We start from the raw sequence: 19,015 nt of genomic DNA, 5'->3' as shown, positions 1-19,015 counted from the left end.
TGCTTATCTTTATCTTATAGGTGTAAAACAGTATTTCAATACTATTTAAATTTGCATTTTTAAAAAAGAACACTGTTAGTTCTGGGGATGGTTTTGTAGTTATTATTTCCCTCCTTCTCACCCATTCACCCCCATAAATAAAGAAAATGTTTAATGTGGTAAAAAACAATGGATTCTGACTCAAGTGGCCTGGGCAGGAGCCCAGGACAGTTTGCTTCATTACTTGGTGACCTGAACAGTTTCTCCTCCAACTACTTCCCTTATGAAATAAGATGCCGATTCCCACTGGCAGGATTGCTGGGAGATGAAAAGAAAGGGAATGAATGAATATCTAAAGCTGTGAATGAGGTCCTCACAACAATCCCAAGAAATAGGCAATATGACTTTCCCCATTTTATTTTATTTCATTTTATTTTGCCAAACTCAGAGGCAGGCATATGGGAACTTAGTTCCTGACCAGGAATCGAACCTGCACCCCCTGCAGTGCAAGCATGATATCTTAACCACTGAACCACCAGGGAAATTTCTCCCCATTTTAAAGATGTGGAAACTGAGGTTCAGAAAACCAGGCCACTTAATCAGAGTCTTGCAATTAGCAGGTAACTCCGAAGTCTAGGTTTTCTTTGCTTTCTCTTGATGCCTCTCAGTAATGGGTGTGAAGGGACTTTACACGCTAGATGGTGCACGACTTCACTGACAATTATGACAGCAACTTGGCTAACTGTTTGGTGCTGGAGCCTAGCTGTCCCCTGTCTAGGCTTTCAACAGGACTTCCTCAGTTTAATCATTTTTAGTGTTTTTACAATTTAAAGTGAGAGATGTGTGACTTTTTCTTCACTTGAACACTTTGAGGCCACCGAGGGGTTATTAATTGACCTAATTTCATCTTGGTGCGTGTCAGGGAACAGGGAAGTCTGAGGAGAGGGAAAGAAATGAGGGAACGGCCAGTTGGTGGGCAGTCAGGACACACAACATTGGCTGACTAAATCTGCCGTCGTATGTGGGCCATTTCAGGGAGCCCAAACACAATCCAATAACACCACCAAAGGTCACTGATGACAGACTACCACAACAAATATAGTAATGGTGCGAAAGTCCAAAATATTGCCAATACGTAACACAGAGGGATGAAGTGAGCAGATGTAAAAATGGCCTTGACAGACTAGCTCAAAGCACGGATGCCGCAGCCCTCCAATTTGTAAAAAAAAAAAAAAACAAAAAAAACCCCACACTATCTGTGAATCGTAAGAGAGCAAAATGCACTCAAACAAGGCATGCCTGTACACCCATTCACTTATGTATTATCTGTGGTTGAGTAGCTTTGATAGATACCGTATGGCTTACAAAGCCAAATATACTTATTATCAGGCTCTTTACAGAAAAAGTTTGCCAGCCTCTACTCTACATAAGGCCTTCCCAGGTGGCATACTGGTAAAGAATTCGCCTGCCAATGCAGGAGACACAGTTTTGACCCCTGGGTCAGGAAGGGTCCCTGGAGAAGGAAACAGCAACCCGCTCCAGTACTCTTGTTTGGAGAATCCCATGGATAGAGGAGCCTGGCGGGCTACAGTCCATGGGGTCGTAAAGAGTTGGACACGCCTGAGCACACATGGCATTCCACATAAAGAAAGGCAGAGCAATGATATTAATAAAGTGAAAGGAACAGTAATCAGCAAATCCAGGGATGTGGGTATTTGACAAGAAAGGGAGATAACCTCCCTTTATTTTTCATGTTGGATGGTCAGCTCACGGTTATTTATAGTGCTACTCTTTTACATATGTCTTAAATGTTGCATAACATTATGTTTGCATAACAAATTGAGAAAAAAGTACTCCACACTCCTGACCTCCTTGCCTCTCGTTTGCTCAACTGTGTTATTATTTCCCTGCAGCTATTTAAACAAAGGTGAATAATGCTATTTGCCAAGGAGCAAGGAGAAAAGTTTCCTAACAAGATTCAACAAGGTTTGTCCAGATAGTGAGCAAACACCGCTTGCTCGGGCACAGGCATGTGTGAAAGGAAAGGGCTTTTCAGCCCACCTGTCATTACGCAGTGATGTGGACATACCAGGTGTATGGCAGCCTGGCCGCTACTGTACTGACTGAACATTTCCCTTGAGCCAGGCCCTGTGAGCTAAGCCCTTAATACAGATCAAGGGCTGACACACTGTGGTCCGTGGACCTACTGTGGCCCACTGTTCATTTGTGTAAATAAAGTTTTATTAGAACACAGACACACTCATTAGTTTACATATTGTCTGGCTGGTTTCATGCTCCAACAGCAGTGCTGAGTGGCTGTGACAGAGACTGCATGGCCCAGAAAGCTGAAAATACTTAGGAACTGGCCCTTTAAAGAAAAAGGTAGCTGATCCTGGATGTAGAGAATCCTATTTACAGCAACAACAATGGTTAGGAAGCCAGACTTAGTATCACTCCCATTGTATGAAGGAGATGACTCGCCCTGGGTCTTAGGACCAGCAAGGGGGCAGAGGTGGGGTGTGAACCCAGGACATGTGACCTTGCCCCTTATGCTGTATTCTGAGGACAGAGAGCCTCTGAAAGTAACTGGCACTAAAAAATGACTTTGGACCAAATTAATTTCCACCGGATGCCAGGTTTTGTCTGGAAGCAGGGCTAGGGTTCTCTTTTATGCTGAAAAATAATCCGGCTTCATGTGTCTTGACTGTCAGCCAGGCAGGTGACTCACCTGCGATTTTATCACCCGTCTTCTGGCACAAGAGGGACAGAAGTTAGAAAAGATGCCCACACCAGTTGGCCGAGGTCCATCACAGGTAATCCCCCAGGATTTCTGGAATGTGTGCTCAGGCAGCAGAGCTCAGCAGTGAGGGGCTTGGACTCTAGAGCCCAGGCTGCTGGGTGTAATTCCGCCTCTACCACCGACCAACTGGGGGACCCTGGGCGAGTTATTTATCCTCTCTGAGCCTCTATTTATTTATCCCTTGAAAGAGGATAATGATCAGACCTTCCTTGGAGAGTTGAGTGGGGGCTTCAAAGAATGAGTGGATACAGAGCCCTGAGGACTGTGGGTGGCAGCATCTCAGTGATACACCATCTCAAAGACACAGCATCTCAGTGATGGTGTCTCTGATGGATGCCCGACCCAGTGTCCCGTGACTTGTCACTCCTAATGCCACAACTGCTCTTGAATATGTCTATCTCTGTCTGTCTACTGCCCCCAGCAGGCTTCTACCATCAGTCCACTCCAGGCTTCATCAGTCTCCCAATTTGCCTTCCTGTTTCTCCTCTTGCTTCTCTCCAGTCCAATCTCCCCACAGCAGCCAAAGTGATCTTTTTTTTTTTTTTTTTTAAGAAACATTTATTTATTTTTTGGCTGCGGTGGGTCTCTGTTGCTGCACACAGACTTTCTCCAATGGCGCCGAGCAGGGGCTACTCTTCACCGTCGTATGGGGCTTCTCACTGCAGCGGCTTCTCTTGTTGCAGAGCACAGACTCTAGGCAGGCGGGCTTTGGCAGTTGCCGAGAGTGGGCTCTAGAGTGCTGGCTCAGCAGTTGTGGCGCACGGGCTTAGTTGCTCTGAGGCATGAGGGATCTTGCCGGATCAGGGATTGAACAAGTGTCCCTTGATAGCAAGGTGGATTCTTAATCACTGGACCACCAGGGAAGCCCCAAAGTGATCTTTAAAAACCCCAGATTGCATCAGATAGCCCTATGTTTATAGATCTGCCAATAAGTTCCTGTTTCACTGGAATAAATTCCTCCCCAGGTGCAAAGACTGCCCACCTCGCCTATCTCATCTAGGTCCTGTGTTCCAGCCACTGGGCTTCTAGGGTTTGCTAAACCCATCTCCCCAGGATTCCCAGGCATCCTCTGCCTGGACGCCTCTCTTCCCGTGCTTACTAACAGTCATCTCTCAGTTCTCAGATGAATAAGCTCCTTCTGTAAAAGACCATCCTTGGAGTTGGAACCTAAGTTAAATCTTGCTTGTTCTGTTCCATTTCATGATCTTGTCTTCCTTCCTCCCATGAATCATAATTTGAAATTACTTTAAGCTACGATTTTTAAAAGTTCATTTGTTTTTTCTCCCTCTAGGTCAGGGGTTGCAAGCTTAAAGGTCTTCAGGCAGCTAATTTAAGTGAGTCATGAGGGCTAGGAGAGGACTGTGGCCAACAGAGGCTAACAGGGTCAGTTACCTACTTTTGACACAAAAATGTGGGCCCAGTGCTGCCCAGTCATCTGTTGTTTGTTTTTTCTAAAGACATTAGAAATACGTGAAGTGAAGTGAAGTTGCTCAGTCGTGTCCGACTCTTTGAGACCCTGTGGACTGTAGCCGACCAGGCTCCTCCGTCCATGGGATTCTCCAGGCAAGAATAGTGGAGTGGGTTGCCATTTCCTTCTCCAGGGGATCTTCCTGACCCAGGGATCGAACCCCAGTCTCCCGCATTGCAGGCACACGCTTTAACCTCTGAGCCACTAGGGAAGCCCTTTAGAAATACATATTACTATGTAAACATTTCCCATTTAAAAACTGGCAATTAATTTTTCAAATATCAAGTATATTTTATTGGTTAAAAAGTATCCAAGGGCCATCTTATCTCAGTTCTAGATTATCTTGGCAGAACCCAGGCAGAAGTAAAGATAACCCAGAGGAAAACATCTGAAAATAGAGAGAGACATTTTCCTCCTGACATCCTCCTAGCACCTGGATCCAGCCATACCTGATATCAGCCATGTCCCCAAGCTTACCAGTATGTGAATCATTAAATTTCCATTTTCTCTAAGCCAGCTTGGGTTAAGCTTCTTACCCTTGCAATCAAAAGAGGCCTTGACATAGTCTCTAGAACTTGAACTGTATGGAAAGTGTCTGTCCTTCTTCTCTATCTCCAATCCAAAATCAGGCTGGCTGCGTGCCTCTTTCTGCATTTACCTGAAGCATTTGGGCAGAATGAAGACCATGATGTTAGGGGTCCCGGGGAAAGCCAGGGCTTGGTCAGGTACTCACTGTAAGAAGGGATTCCATAGGCTTGTGCTGGAGGCGGGTAAGCCGTGTAGGGGGTAGCTTGCTGGATCCCTGCACTGTACTGTGTCTGGCCGTAGGCTGCCATGGCTGAGGGAGGCTGACCGGGTAGGACACGCGGGCAAGGTCTGCGTGGAAGAAAGAAGATTAAATCTCCAAGCCCAACCTAGCACATCCCTCCCCCCTGGTATCACCACTACCACTACTTCCCTTTGGGTATTTTTTATGTTTTTGGCCTTGCGACTTTTGGGATCTTTGCTCCCTGATCAGGAACTCTGGTCCCAGCAATGCAAGTACTTAGTCCTAGTCTCTGGACCACCATGTACTCTTTCCAGGAAAGAGACAACTTACATGTTCATCAGGTCCTATTTCATTTTCCTTTACTGGGCACCAGGAAAACGACACTTCCTGGGTCCCTTGCAGTCAGATTCAACCACGTGACTGGATTCTGCTCAACACAGCAGTTTAGCCAATAAAACCGTCTCCTCGAGACCTGCTGCCCTCTCTCCTCTTTCAGCAGCAACTGTGGAGGGTGCCAGCTGAGAGGGCAGAGCCAGCAGGGCTGCACCCTGGAACCCCGAGTCAGTCTGTGGAGGAGCGCTGCCTTGGAGAGGTCCATGCGATCCCTGGGCTTTATGTAAGAAACAGACCTTTGTTGTGTTAATCCACTGGGACCAGGGTTTCTTGATTACTACAGTAGAGCCCATTCTGCTGTGACTTTCTACCCTTATTTAGACACATTCCCAAATGATACAGCTTTGACAGGGTTGCCAGTCAACATGCCCTGCTCTAGGCCACGGGGTGGGCACAGGGTGCAAGATTATCCAACCAGATTCTATTCTGGGAACTGAAATCCTGGGCTGAATAATTCATTCCAACAACCACATTCTGAAAAGACTGTTTTTATTCCCTTCCTATTGCTTGGATCTCAGAAGCGGTCCTATTCCGGGTCTTTCTCAAGACCTGATTATTCCAGTTTTGATTTCACTGTGAGCTACTCCAGATTCTCCAAAACAAACAAACAAACAAACAAAAAAACTCCTTTTGGGCTTACATCAGCTGGGGTCTGGGCTTCCCAGGTGGTGCTAGGGGAAAGAATCTGCCTGCTGATGCAGGAGACATAAGAGATGCGGGTTCTGTCCCTGGGTTGGGAAGATGCCCTGGAGAAGGAAATGGCAACCTGCCCCAGTATTATTGCCTAGAGACGCCTACGGACAGAGGGGACTGGGTCTTCTGGGTCACAAAGAGTTGGACACACCTGAGCATCTGAACACAGCTGGGGTCTATTTGTCTTACTTGCAACCAAAGAACACAAATGAATTCCTTACTTCAAGATGAATAATCGGTTCCATGAAGGGCTAGGATTTAAAGGGCCACTGAGGGACTTCCCTGGCAGTCTGGTGGTTAAGAATCTGCCTGCAAATGTGGGAGACATGGGTTTGATCTCTGGTCTGGGACGATCCCACATGCCATGGGGCAACAAAGCCCGCGTGCCACAACTACTGAGCCCATGTTTCCTGTGAAAGAAGGCCGCACACCGCAACTAGAGATTAGCCCCCCACTTGCCACAACCAGAGAAAGGCCGTGAGCGGCGAGGAAGACCCAGCGCAACCAAAAACAAATAATACTAGTAAAAAATCCTAAAAAAGTAAATAAAGGGCTGCTGACCTACGACGTCCGTAACACAATGACTGCTAGTGACCACTGAGCTCTGACCACAGGCTAGGAATTGTGTCTCACAGGCCTGACGTGGCCTACGTCATATCACATACTGATATCAACTCCCTGGGGTAGAGGCTCTGCTAACTCCCATTTTAGAGAAGAGAAAACTGAGCTCAGAGACCAGAAGTCGCGGCTAGACAGCGGGAAATCCAGAATCTGAACTTGGAAGTCTGACTCCTGAGCCCACACTTGTAACCATGGGGCTTTGCTGCTGCTCAGGGACGGGCCTGGGACTGCCTAAGTCTTGCAGGCAGCAATAAATAAAGTCAAGGTTAGCTCATTCTAACCGGATGGGGACAAGACGATGAGTCTACAGATGCAATTTCTTTGGCCAGTGCAGTCTTTTTCTTAATTCGGAGTCGCCAATATTTTAAAACCAGGCGAGATTCACACATGCACACACACACTCCTTATGTCCCCCTTCTCTTGCAAAGCAGATGCTTTGGAAAGCCTGGGTCTGCTCTCCTCGGTGCTGTATTCAGCTGGGTTTGAGAATTTCTTCTGACTCTCACACTGTCCTCAACAGTCCTTCCTGTGATTAAAAAAACTGACAATTCTTGGATCTATGAGACGCCAGGCACTGTCCTGATTACTGTATGTGGACTGGCTCATTTAAATATCATAGCAACTGTGACAACCCTTGGAGGCAGTTACTATTCCAAATCCCATTTTACAGATAAGAAAACTGAGGCAGAGAGAATGCATACAGCTGATCCACAGTTGGAACCCTGGTTCCAGAGGCCACATTGTTAACCACTCCACTAGGACACCCAGGCCCTTTAGGTCAAAAACCTAGACACTAAAGTTCTGTGCGACTTGACAACTGTATCTAATCATTCTGACCATGAGCTAGCTTATCAGTAGATGGTAATGAGATTCCCAGACCGGTATCTGACTCCATTCTGATCACGTTAATAGAGTGAAACCTTCTCATTTCCAGAGTTTCTCCTACATATGAAGCCTAATGGCATGTATGAGACAGATGTAAAAATTCACAAAATTATAAAAAGATGTTCTCAGGCCCCCATTCTTTTTGACAACTTCTGTGCCAAAGGGTCAGGGAATTTGTTCCAAGATGCATAAGAAAGTTGCTTGTTTTGTAATTTGTCCCAAGATGCATAAGAAAGTCGCTTGAACTGGAGACTCCAGATCCAGTATTGGAAGGTGTTTCATCAGTCAAGACTCCCACCCTATGAGGTGCCTGGAAACACATCCAGAGCATGGGACTTAGCACTGAGCAGAGAATTTTATTTGAAAATGCTCCCAATTTACACCTTTCTGGAAGTAGAAGGTGGAAATCCGAGATGATCAATTCCTGCTTCCCATCAGAACTGATGTGAATTTCTTGGAATAAACTGGGGCTCAAATGAAAAGCCAGAGAGAGGACAAGGAAGCTCTCTATCCCCAAGGCCATAAAACAAGTTAGGTAGATTTAATAGACCTCAGTTGCTACTGACAACCCCCAAAACATCTTCTGGAGGGAAAGGAAGGCTGAGAAAGTATGTTCCTTACAAACAGCTTCTCCGGGGTCGTCAGGGGAAGAGAATATCCAGCTATGGAGGAGGCGAGTATTCAGAGGAGGTCCATGCTGACCGTCCCGCCAAGGCAGCTCTCCAATTGCCCTGGGTAAGCCCTGTCCATCACTAGGCTCCCACCAACCCCTGGACGCAGTTCTGGTGGAACATTTGTACCATTCACCATATTGAGATCTCTGACTTACTGGTCCATTTCCCACTAGAGGGTAGGGGCTGTGTCTCATTGATCCTGCAAGTCTCCAGAGCTCCTAGGAGATTTGGTTATCAAGCAGTGTTGGGTGAATATTGGAGCAGGAAGGAGGGAAGAAGGAGGAGAGAGAGATAAGAGAGAGGAAACGAAGGAAGGAAAAACAGGGAGAGATAGAGAAACAAGAGGGAGACAGGAACAGAGAAAATCTTTGTTAGGAAAGGAAAGGAAGAAAAGATTGAAAAAAGGAGAAAAAAACAACAGCCAGCACTCTCGGAACAGTCTATTCCAGACCCCATTCTAAGTGTCTTTTATGTGAAACAGACATCAGGATTGTCCCCTTTTTCCAGATGGGAAGACTGAGGCCTGCGGAAGTGGGGGTCATTTGTTGAAGGTCGCTCAAGCAGTAAGAGCATCACTGGGATTCCTCTCCAGGGAGTCTGGCTCCAGAGCCTCTGCCTCCAAGGAGAAAAGGGAGAGAGAGTGAGAGGAAGCTAAGGCAAGGGTACTCACCTTGCAAAGAGCTGGGACACACTCGGAGCCGATGTGGTGATGCCTGGAGGGGAAAAAAAACATTTGAAGGACTTGAGCTGTCAGAGAGATGGTCCCCAGAAGCTGTGACTTCAGATGCCAGGTTGAGGGGGAAGAAACTCATGGAGTTGCTGTCAGGGACTTTCTCAAGCATACAAGCTTATCCAAGCCACATCACTGCAGCACTTTCCTTCTTGAAAAACCTTCTCTGGGTGTGCTTTATCTCCAGGTACTAACTGAAGGACTATGTATATACAATCTATAGCATCTTGAAACATCAGGGTGGAATTCACCCCCCCACCCCACCCATTGTACAGATGGAGAAATGGAGGCCAAAGAGACAGAAAGAATGCGCTTGAGCCCGGCCCATGACTAGAGGACAGCTGGCACCATTTCTACTCCTGGATGGAGACCCACTCTTTTCCTTGCTTTAAAGGCAACCCCAGAAACCCAGAAAGGCAGATACTGGTTGGCTTTGGCTATCCGACACCCATTTTCCTTCCTTCTGAGGACATCACATTGATATTCCTCCTCTCCTTCCCCAGTTTCAGTCCGTGGGGTTCAGGTGGGGCTGGCTCCAGCACTTACAGGAGCCTTGGATTGTCTCCGAGGCTCCAACTAGAGTGTCAGGAGGGAGATGGGAGATGCCTGAAGTCCTGGTACAAGGGCTGTGTTCCTGGGCACTGAGCCTCCAACCATGGTTGGGAGGCAATGATCAGGAGATGATGAAGAGGTGATACAATTTTGCTGGGAGAGATGTTGCCAAGAGGATCATTTTAAACACCATCAGTTCACTGGGGAGGATTTTGTGCTGTGTCATCTTGAACAAAGACAGCGCAATGTCCTCAGTGTGGAGCCCCGGCAAGTTCTAGATGACGTGTTGACTGATTGTGCCAACCTGCCAGTTCACACTCTCTGGTCTGCAGGGCAGGGGCAGGGGTGTCCCTGTGCCTCCCGAGAAATACTCCATGCCCTCCAGAGCTCTGAGCCGCTCTGTAAGCCAACCTGCAATCCCAACTGTACCTCTGAGTCAGCACTGAGACTTTGGGCAGATCGCCTATAGTCTCCGGGGCTCAGGGCACCCTCCTGTGAAATGGGGGAAAACATTTATCTCACAAGGGTGCGTGAGGATGAAATGAGATTATGATGATGGTAATGATGATGATTCTATCCATCATTTACCCTGTGCCTGCTACGAGCCAAATTCTCTTCTAAATCTGTTATCTGGATTCATTATTTTAATCCTCATAAATCCTCCTCCCCCTCACCTTGAGGAAGGTTCTGTTCCCGTCCCTGTGTTACAGATGAAGGGAGGTGCAGTTGACATGACTCACTCAAGAACGCATGGGTCCTCAGGGGCAGATCTGTGGTCTGAGCTCAGGTGGCCTGGCTCCGGAGTTTGGTTTCCCAAGCAGGGCACAGCAGCCCATGAGGGCAGTCATCATCATTAACAACAACCAGCCCCCACCAACAAGCTCACACGTGCCAGGCTCTGTGTTAACTGTCTGAACTCACTTCACTCCCAAGGCAAATGCTACAAGGACACCCTCACTGTAGTCATGACGAAACCAAGGCTCCAAAGGCTAATGAGGTGCCTTGTTCAAGCCTGCAGACATGGAAACTGGGACTCGAACCTAAGGCTGTTTAGCCCCAAGTCTATTTCCTTTTTTGGGGGGGGGGAGGTGGGCTATGCCTTGTGGCATGTGGGATCTTAGTTCCCTGATCAGGATGGAACTCGTGCCCCTGCATTGGAAGTGTGGAGTCTTAACTGCTAGACCGCCAGAGGAGTCTCAAGTCCACTTCCTTAATCATCTCCTTGGTTGAGTCAAATTCTGTTTGAGTCCCAAGCTACTAGGGTGAGGAGGCAAGTCCTGAAGTCCACTTAGAGAGCTATAGCTAGAATTTAAAAATAAAATAGGACGGACAGCATCAGCATATATTGGCCACACAGCACACGAGAAGGAACCATGGAAAACTTTTATTCTAGCTATAAATGTGAGAATGTGATGTGTGTGTGTGTCCTGGATGACTGTATCTTCCTATGTGCTGTCTTTATAAAAAGTCGGGCTAAAGGGGTCCAATGCCAAGGAAAGGCCCTGGCTCCGCTCCCTCACTGCTAACGCCCTGCTCTGGGTTTTTGCCCCAGGTGGAGCCTCCCGTATTCCCATTCCTCAGCTTCCCCCAGGACTGTCTCCTTCTGAAACAGCCTCCATTTCATTACTGGTACGAAGCGTGTGATTTATATTTAGTAATAACACTACATAAGATACTGAATTAAACATTTTGTTGTATGTTTTAATAAACATGTAAATATTCATACAAATCGCAATCTATGGAAACAGTCCCGTGGGCTCAGATGAACTCGGCACTCTAGTAATGTGAAGAAAGCATCTTCCCCTGCCTGCAACCTCTGCGCGCTGGTTTGCGGGTTCACACGGCGCCAATCGCCTCCTCTGTTCCTCTGAACCGCTGCATGCTCTGCCCTCCCCATGTGGGCCCGTCTCCCTCTCCGGCCGTGCAAACCTCCTATCCTCTACCTCTTCCGCCCCAACAATCCCCAGGAAGACTGCACAAGCCAGAAACAGGCCTTCAGTCAGTGCTACAAGATTTTCCTTGTAGCAGATGATGTACTTTTTGAAAAACACAGGCTTTCTCCTTTTTTTTTTTTTTTTAAAAAAAACTGGTATCACATTTAACTTTTTTGAATCCACGATGCCTGGGAGAATTGAGAACCTGGAAAATGAATGTATTCTATAGAAAATAATCTCTTTCCCTTTCTTCTTCTTTTTTTTTCCCCTGGTAAGGATGGCATGGACCTCCTGGAGAATCCTGATGGGACGTGATGACACTGGGTCCTCAAGTTCCTTCCCTTCCTGCGGGCCCTGGAGTGGGATTGTGTCAAGGACGGCCACGCTCGACTCTTTGGGTGCAGAGGTGGAGTAAGGACTCCCCGAAAGCAGAGAGCCTCTCTCTTCCTCTGCCGGGGTCCAGGGATATTAGTCCTGTGGACCAGGAGGCTCAGCTGCAGTTGGACCCATACATCCTCTGCGTGTCAGGAAAGGGCCTGATGGAGTGGTCATGGGGCAATGCCAGCCCCAGCAAGAAAGGTGGAAGAGGAACTATTGTTCACGTGGCAGGAATAGCCTGGTTCTCGGGTAGCCCTGGACACCTTTCAGGGACCCCCAGAGTCACCACTCTCTGGCTGCTGCCATGACAGCTTTCTCCAAATCGTTAAGTCAGAGCCAGATTTACATTCCATGCAGCTCAGGAATGGTCTGGCCCACAGACTTGGCAATGCCCCTGGGTGCAGGCATGACCCCCCGGACAGCAGCACGCCCATCGCACCCCAGCTTGCCAGAGGGATAGAGAGTGTGGACTTCGGTCACGAGTCTCTCCATGAGGCCAGTGTCCCAGGCCCAGAGGGCACGCTGACAATCGAGGGGGAGTGGTCATACTGCTCCTGGTTGCCCCATCACAAACATGGGACCCTTAGCACAGGGGCAGAAGACATGTTAACCCTTGTTCTCAAGTGAGCCCCAAGGGTGGTGAAGACCCCACAGGCTGTCGCAGCATCAGTCCTTTGATGCTGGTGGGATCCAGAGCCTAGAAGGTGGCGATACCCTTCCCACTGACCACAGTGTTCTGTTCTCAGACTTGGCCATGCCACGGAACACGCCATGATGGACAAGACTGGGGTCAATGGCAGAATCACTGATGGCAACTTATATCCACGTTGATGGTGACTTATATCCACGCTGGGGCTTCCCAGGCGGCGCTAGTGGTAAAGAAGTTGCCTGCCAATGCAGGAGATGCCTGAGATGCGGGTCCCATCCCTGGGTTGAGAAGATCCCATAGAGGAGGAAATGGCAACCCACTCCAGTATTCTTGCCTGGAGAATCCCATGGACAGAGGAGCCTGGCAGGTTATGGTCCATAGCGTTGCAAAGACGCGACTTAGCACTAGCGCTAAATCCACGCTGCCAGTGGTGAAAACAGCCCCAGTGACCCAACTCACCATAGCCAAATCTATTTACACCAAGCTTCATGACGTGTCTCCGAGGGATGTGGTTAACACAGAAACCGGGGCAGCTGGCTCTCAGGGGAGGGGCAGAGAGCCTCCTTCATTTGTAAACTGAAAGCTCTAAGTCCCTTCTTCCTCCCCAGTTTCCTATGGGTGAAGGGAGAAGGATTAGCTAAACAGATAGCCAGAGCCTCAGGGGGATCTCATTCATTCATTCACCACCTTCCACATGCCAGTCATGTGGTGGGTAATGGGTTACAAAAATCAGCAAAACCAGTCAGGGTTCCTGTACTCATGGACGCTCCAGTTTAGCAGGGGAGTGAAAGTGGAAGCGTCTGTCACTCAGTCATGTTCAACTCTTTGTGACCCCATGGACTGCAGCCCACCAGGCTCCTCTGTCCACAGGATTCTCCAAGCAAGGATACTGGAGTGGGTAGCCATTCCCTTCTCCAGGGGATCTTCCCAACCCAGGATTGAACTTGGCTCTCCTGCATTGCAGGTGGATACTTTACAGTCTGAACCACCAGGGAAGCCCACTTAGCAGGGGAGACTGATGGTAAACAAATACACAGGTAAAGAACTTCATTATAATTGTACCAAGGTGCAGAAGAAGGCATGGATACGGAGAAGAGCACCTGGAACGTGACTGTGCACAGGATTCGCCCGGGGATCTTATTAAAACGCAGACTGCAAGCCTGTAGGTCAAGGAAGCTCCCAGGTGACGCTGACACGGCAGGCCCGGAAACCCCACTTCGAGTAGAGAGAGTTTAGACCAGGCTCATAAGGAATTGCAAATTACTAAGAAGCCCCAATTCTGGCTTCATAAAAATAAATCTTCATTCCAGAAGTCACAAACGCAAATGCATACCGGGGCCAAGAAGGGAGTATAAATGATCTAATGGAATATGAGGAAACTAGAGCTGGAGTCTGTGTGTGAGGGCACATGTGGTGTGCGACTGTGTGTGTGTGACTGTGTGATGTAACTTACCCACGGACAGACACAGTGGGTTCATTCATTCAACAATGCTTACCATGCACCTCCTGCGGACCAGATTTACAACTCAAGTCTCATAATTTGTTGTCTTATTGTTCCTTCCAAAGAAAGTACATGGGTTAAACGGTCAAATTCAAATCCTGACTCTGCTGCATTATAACTGTATGGCCCTGGGTCCATTACTTCCTTTCCCTAAACCTCAGTTTCCACATCCACAAAATGGGGCACCATCTCATCCCTGTAGGGCTGCTGCAAAGCAGGTACCTACCAAATGGTAACCGATCAACACAGAGGAGCTATTATTAGCTTTCTATTCTCCCGGGGCTCTCGCTTAATCTACTTCCATTGTAAGCCCAATTTGAATGTTCACACTTTTTTTTTTTTTAACCTCTCCTTTCACTGGGAGGATTAAGAAACTACTGATTCTGAAGGCAGCCACCACTATTATGTTGCCTAATTGGGCCCCAGGATCCACTTCCAACTGATCCCCATGAGATGAGATAGTTTCTAATGCAAGATGTCTTGAGGCAGGTCTGTGCTGCGGAAGGTGCGTACCTATAAATTTCATCAGCTCATCTCCCTCCTGTGGGTGCTTTAAGCGGCACCGAGACCAGGGGCAGAGACTGCAGGAGGGGGCACTGTGTGAGGAGGCCAGTGTGCGCACCGCACAGGTAGAGGTCGTTCTGGGGGCAGAGGCACCCCAGGAAGCCTGCTGAAAAAAGCTTCAAAATGGTAAAGGTCAAGTTGATCTGTGCCTCCCCAGGCCAGACCCAGGCAAAGCTCTGGACAGCTCAACCTGGCTTGGGGGAAATGAAGGAAAACCTGCCAGCCCCTGGCTAGAACCGGTGACTGAAACTGGAAATGAAACCACATCCCGCCCAGGGGCAGAGGAGGCGCAGGGCGGTCTGAATGCAGATAACAGCCCGCTTGTTTCACAGGGCGGTGACTTCACCTCTCCAAGGAAACACTTAATGAGATTATACTCTCAGCTTTTGCAAAATGTGTCTGCATTTTAAAAGAAAAAAATTTTTTTTCTTTTTTCTTGATTCAGCTTTGCTTCCTTAGTTCCATAACTTTTTCTCTCCTCCTTCCAGAAGACGGGATATAATTCAAATCCAATTTTGCCTTAAATGGTAACAAATGATAGCTTCTATTTCTCAAGTGGTTCCTACAAGCCAGGCACGCTACTAAGGACTGCATGGGCCTTATCTCTTTTATTCCCCAGAACATGTTATTCTCTGCTTTATACATATGGAAAATGAGGTAAGGGGAAGTCAAAGAAACATTACTAAGGATTCAAAACCAGTATCAACCTGAAGTTATCTGTGGTTCCTTGTGCTAAGTCGCTTCAGCACATAGTCAGTCCTGTCTGACTCTGTGTGACCCCACGGACTGAAGGCTGCCAGGCTCCTCTGTCCATGGGATTCTCTGCAAGAACAGTAGAGAGGGCTGCCATGCCCTCCTCCAGGGAATCTTCCCCACCCAGGGGTCAAACTTGCATCTCTTATGTCTCCTAACTTGACAGGCAGGTTCTTTACCACTAGCGTCACCTGGGAAGCCCATAGGCTACTCTATTCATCCACCACCCATCCATCCACCTAACCAAGCATCCACTTCACCTCCATTCACTCACTCACCCACCCAACCATAAATAATTTTTAAGGATCTACCATAAGTCAGGCACTGAGCTGTGTGCTAATTAGGAACAGAAATTTAAATACATATGTAGGAATAAAAAACTGTCTTTGTCCTGAAGTAATTCACCATCTAGAGCAGGGATTATTAACCTTGGGTGCATAAAACTGGGTGCATTTGGAGAGCTTTAAAAACATCTCAGGACTTCGCTGATGGTCCAGTGATTAAGACACTGTGCTTCTAATGCAGCAGGTGGGGTTCGATCCTTGGTCAGGAGAACTTAGATGCCACATGCCTCGTGGGGCAGCCAAAAAAAAAACAAAAAACAAAAAACACAACAACTCACTGCCTGGGTCACATTTCTGAACAACTAAATCAGACTCCTTGGGGGTAAGATCTAGACATTTGCATTAAATTTTTACCAAAAAATTTCCCAGGAGAGTCCAACGTGCACCCAGGTTTAAAATCAGTCCTGGAGCCTAGTTCCCAAAGCATGTCCTTGGACTGGTAACATCAGCATTGTCTGGGAATTGCTAGAAATGCAAATTCTTGGGCCCCAGCCCCAAACCATGACAGAAGCGGAAATGTGGGAATGGGGCCCTGCAACCAGTGTGCCAACAGAACTTCCCAGGTGATTTAGGTGCACCGGAGAATTTGAGAACATAAGCGTATCTCCTTAAATTACAGAAATATACATTTATGCACCCGTTAAACATAGAAATCTTCAGTAACAGGAACACAAAATACTGATAACAGGAGTTACTTCTGGGGAGGGGAGGAAAGCCCTAAGATTGGGTAAATGGAGCAAAGGGGAATTTGGCCTAACATTCAAGTTTTTATAAGGACTGTGTTACCTGGTGATCAGAAACTGAATTGTCTTAAAAAAAAAAAAAAAAGGCAGCAGCAGCAAGGAAGGGCGCTGCAGACAGGCGACAGAGCTTGTGCTAAGGCTGTGAGATCATGGAGGGTGGAGCTCATTTAACCGCCGCATCCTATAGTCTTGCAGAATGCTGTGTCTCCTGTCTTGATTCCTTTTACAACTATTTCTTCTTTTTAAACATGGTGAGTATCATTTTAAAGAGCTGAAGTATAGCTGATTTGCAATGTTTCAAGTGTACAGCAAAGGGATTCAGATTTTCTTTAGTTATAGGTTATTGCAAGGTATTGACTATAGGCACTTCCCTGGTGGTCCAGGGGTTAAGACTGCTCTTTCACTGCGCATATGTGGGTTTGATCCCTAGTCAGGGAACTAAGGTCCCGTAGGCCATGCAGCACAGCCAAAAAAAAAAAAAAGCCTACCGGGGACTTCCCTGATGGTCCAGTGGCTAAGACTCCACATTCCCAAAGCAGGGGTTCGAGGTTTGATCCCTGGTCAGGGAACTAGATCCTACGTGCTGCAACTAAGACATGGCGCATTGAAATTAATTAATTAACTAAAAACCCAAGATATTGAGTATAGTTCTCTGTGCTATACAGTAGGTGCTTGTTATTTATCTGTTTTGTATCTAGTAGTATGTATTAATCCCAAACTCCTAATTTATCCCTGCCCCACCCCCTTTTGGTAACTGTAAGTTTGTTTTCTATTGACAAGTATTTTTAGAGCACTTATTACGCATCATACCTTCTTCTCAGCAGATATGCAGGCAACTAAAGCAGGTAAGATCTGCCTTCAGAGAACTGACATTCTGGTGGAGGGGCAGACAAAACGCAAGTGAGCAAACACAACACGCCGGGCAGGGAGCAGGAATACAAACAAGATAAACAGAGCAGCATGGCCGGATGTTTGCTGGCTTCCCCCTCCACCTGCTCCAGGGCCTGGCCTGTTCTCCCCTCCACCACCACCACCGCATCTAAGCCACTGCGGCCTCTCACTTGGGTTACTGAAACTCTTCTTCTTTAGCCCCCAGACTCCCATTGTGCACATCCCCAGTCCTTTCTCTCGTGCAGCCTGAGGGATCCTGTCAAGTAGATCAGATCATCTCTCATCTGCTCTCAACCCTCCCACAGCTCCCATCTCGCTCAGGGTAGAAGCCAAGTCCTTCCAAGGGCTCACGGAGTCTGATCCTGGGTGCCTCTCTGACCTCGTCTCCCTGCCACTGGTCCCTTGCTCACTGGGCTCCAGCCACACCAACCTCCTTATTGCTCCTCACGTGCTCTGGGACAGCTGCTGCCGCAGGATCTTTGCACATGCTATTTCCTCTGCTCCTAAGGCTCTTCCTCTCTGTCACCATGAAGAGCTCTCGCACACCTCCTTCAGGTCTTTTTTTTTTTTTTTCATCCTTAAATTAATCTATTTATTGGCTGTGTTGGGCCTTAGTTATGGCACATAGGATCTTCATTGCATCATGTGAGACCTTTCATTGCAGTGCACAGGCTAAGTTGCTCCAAGACATGTGGAATCTTACTTCTTTGACCAGGATCAAACCCAAGTCCCCTGTGTTACAAGGAGGATTCTTAACCAGCAGATGGCCAGGGAACTTGCTCTTTCAGGTCCTTCTTCAAGTGTTCCCTTCCCAGTGACATTATTTCCAGTGCCCCTAACAAAAACTGCAATCTCATGTCCCCGCATTTCTTATCTCGCCTTGCTTTCTGCCCCCCCAGCACAGTGCGCGGCACCATCCACCATGCTCTATATCTTTCTTATCTACTGTTACCATCAGACCCCCGCCCTACCAGCACCCTGGGTTAGGCTCCAGGAGGCACAGGTTTTGTATTTTCTTCCTAGTACTTACACAATGCTGGGCACGTGCTCGAGGAAACATTTCTTGAATGAACAAATGAATGAAGAAACCAATGGTTACTTTTGAAAGGAAAGACCTCCCTGCTAAGAACTGAAGGATCAAGTGATGGTCCCGTGATGGGAGGAAACCCGGTCCAAGCAGAGGAACAGCAGGTGTGAAGGCCCTGAGGGCAGTACCAGACTTGTCAGTTAGAGCAAAAGAAACAGGGCCGGGGGCTGGGCGCCGAGGGCAGGGCCGATGGGGTGGAGTCCAGCCTGAGAGGCTGCCAGGGATACAAAGCACAGCCCCCTGGCCAAGAGTAAGGAATTTAGATCTGATTCTATACTTTTTAAAAACACCAAGCCCTCTCCACGTTTTAAGTCATTTCAACCTCACATCAACCATGAGCTTGGTGGACTAATTATTCTACTTAACAGAAGAGGCAAATGAGCCCCCAAGAGACTAGGCCACTAGACTAGGGATTGAAAAAGGTAGGAGTTAAAGTAGGAAACACAGTGGGAGCCTTGGGGGGTTTCTTGGGTTTGAGTTTCCCCTCCAGACCTCCTGGAGTGTAGGCCTTGTGGCCCATGCCTCCTGGGGTCCTCCTTGGGGCTGGACCCTTGTGGTCACTTTGTAACAGAAGGGGTGGGCCCAGGAGGAGGGAGACCAGAGGTCA

General features: G+C 47.8%; 1 protein-coding gene across 1 annotated transcript in view; it reads right to left on the bottom strand.

Annotated features, from left to right (window-relative positions):
* Positions 1-19,015, bottom strand: part of EYA2 (EYA transcriptional coactivator and phosphatase 2) — a 258,893-nt gene that overhangs the window by 148,457 nt on the left and 91,421 nt on the right. The window contains exons 3-4 of the mRNA XM_069548701.1: positions 8,953-8,995; positions 4,981-5,123 (exon numbers count right to left, since the gene is read on the bottom strand). Coding sequence (XP_069404802.1) covers positions 4,981-5,123; positions 8,953-8,995 — 186 coding nt within the window. The remainder of the gene's footprint in view (positions 1-4,980; positions 5,124-8,952; positions 8,996-19,015) is intronic.

The sequence above is a fragment of the Ovis canadensis genome, chromosome 13 (assembly GCF_042477335.2).
Source record: "Ovis canadensis isolate MfBH-ARS-UI-01 breed Bighorn chromosome 13, ARS-UI_OviCan_v2, whole genome shotgun sequence".
In the NCBI taxonomy this organism is placed as follows: Eukaryota; Metazoa; Chordata; class Mammalia; order Artiodactyla; family Bovidae; genus Ovis; species Ovis canadensis.
The sequence above is the reverse complement of the archived record's forward strand: the minus strand, read 5'-3'. Positions and strand labels throughout refer to the sequence as shown.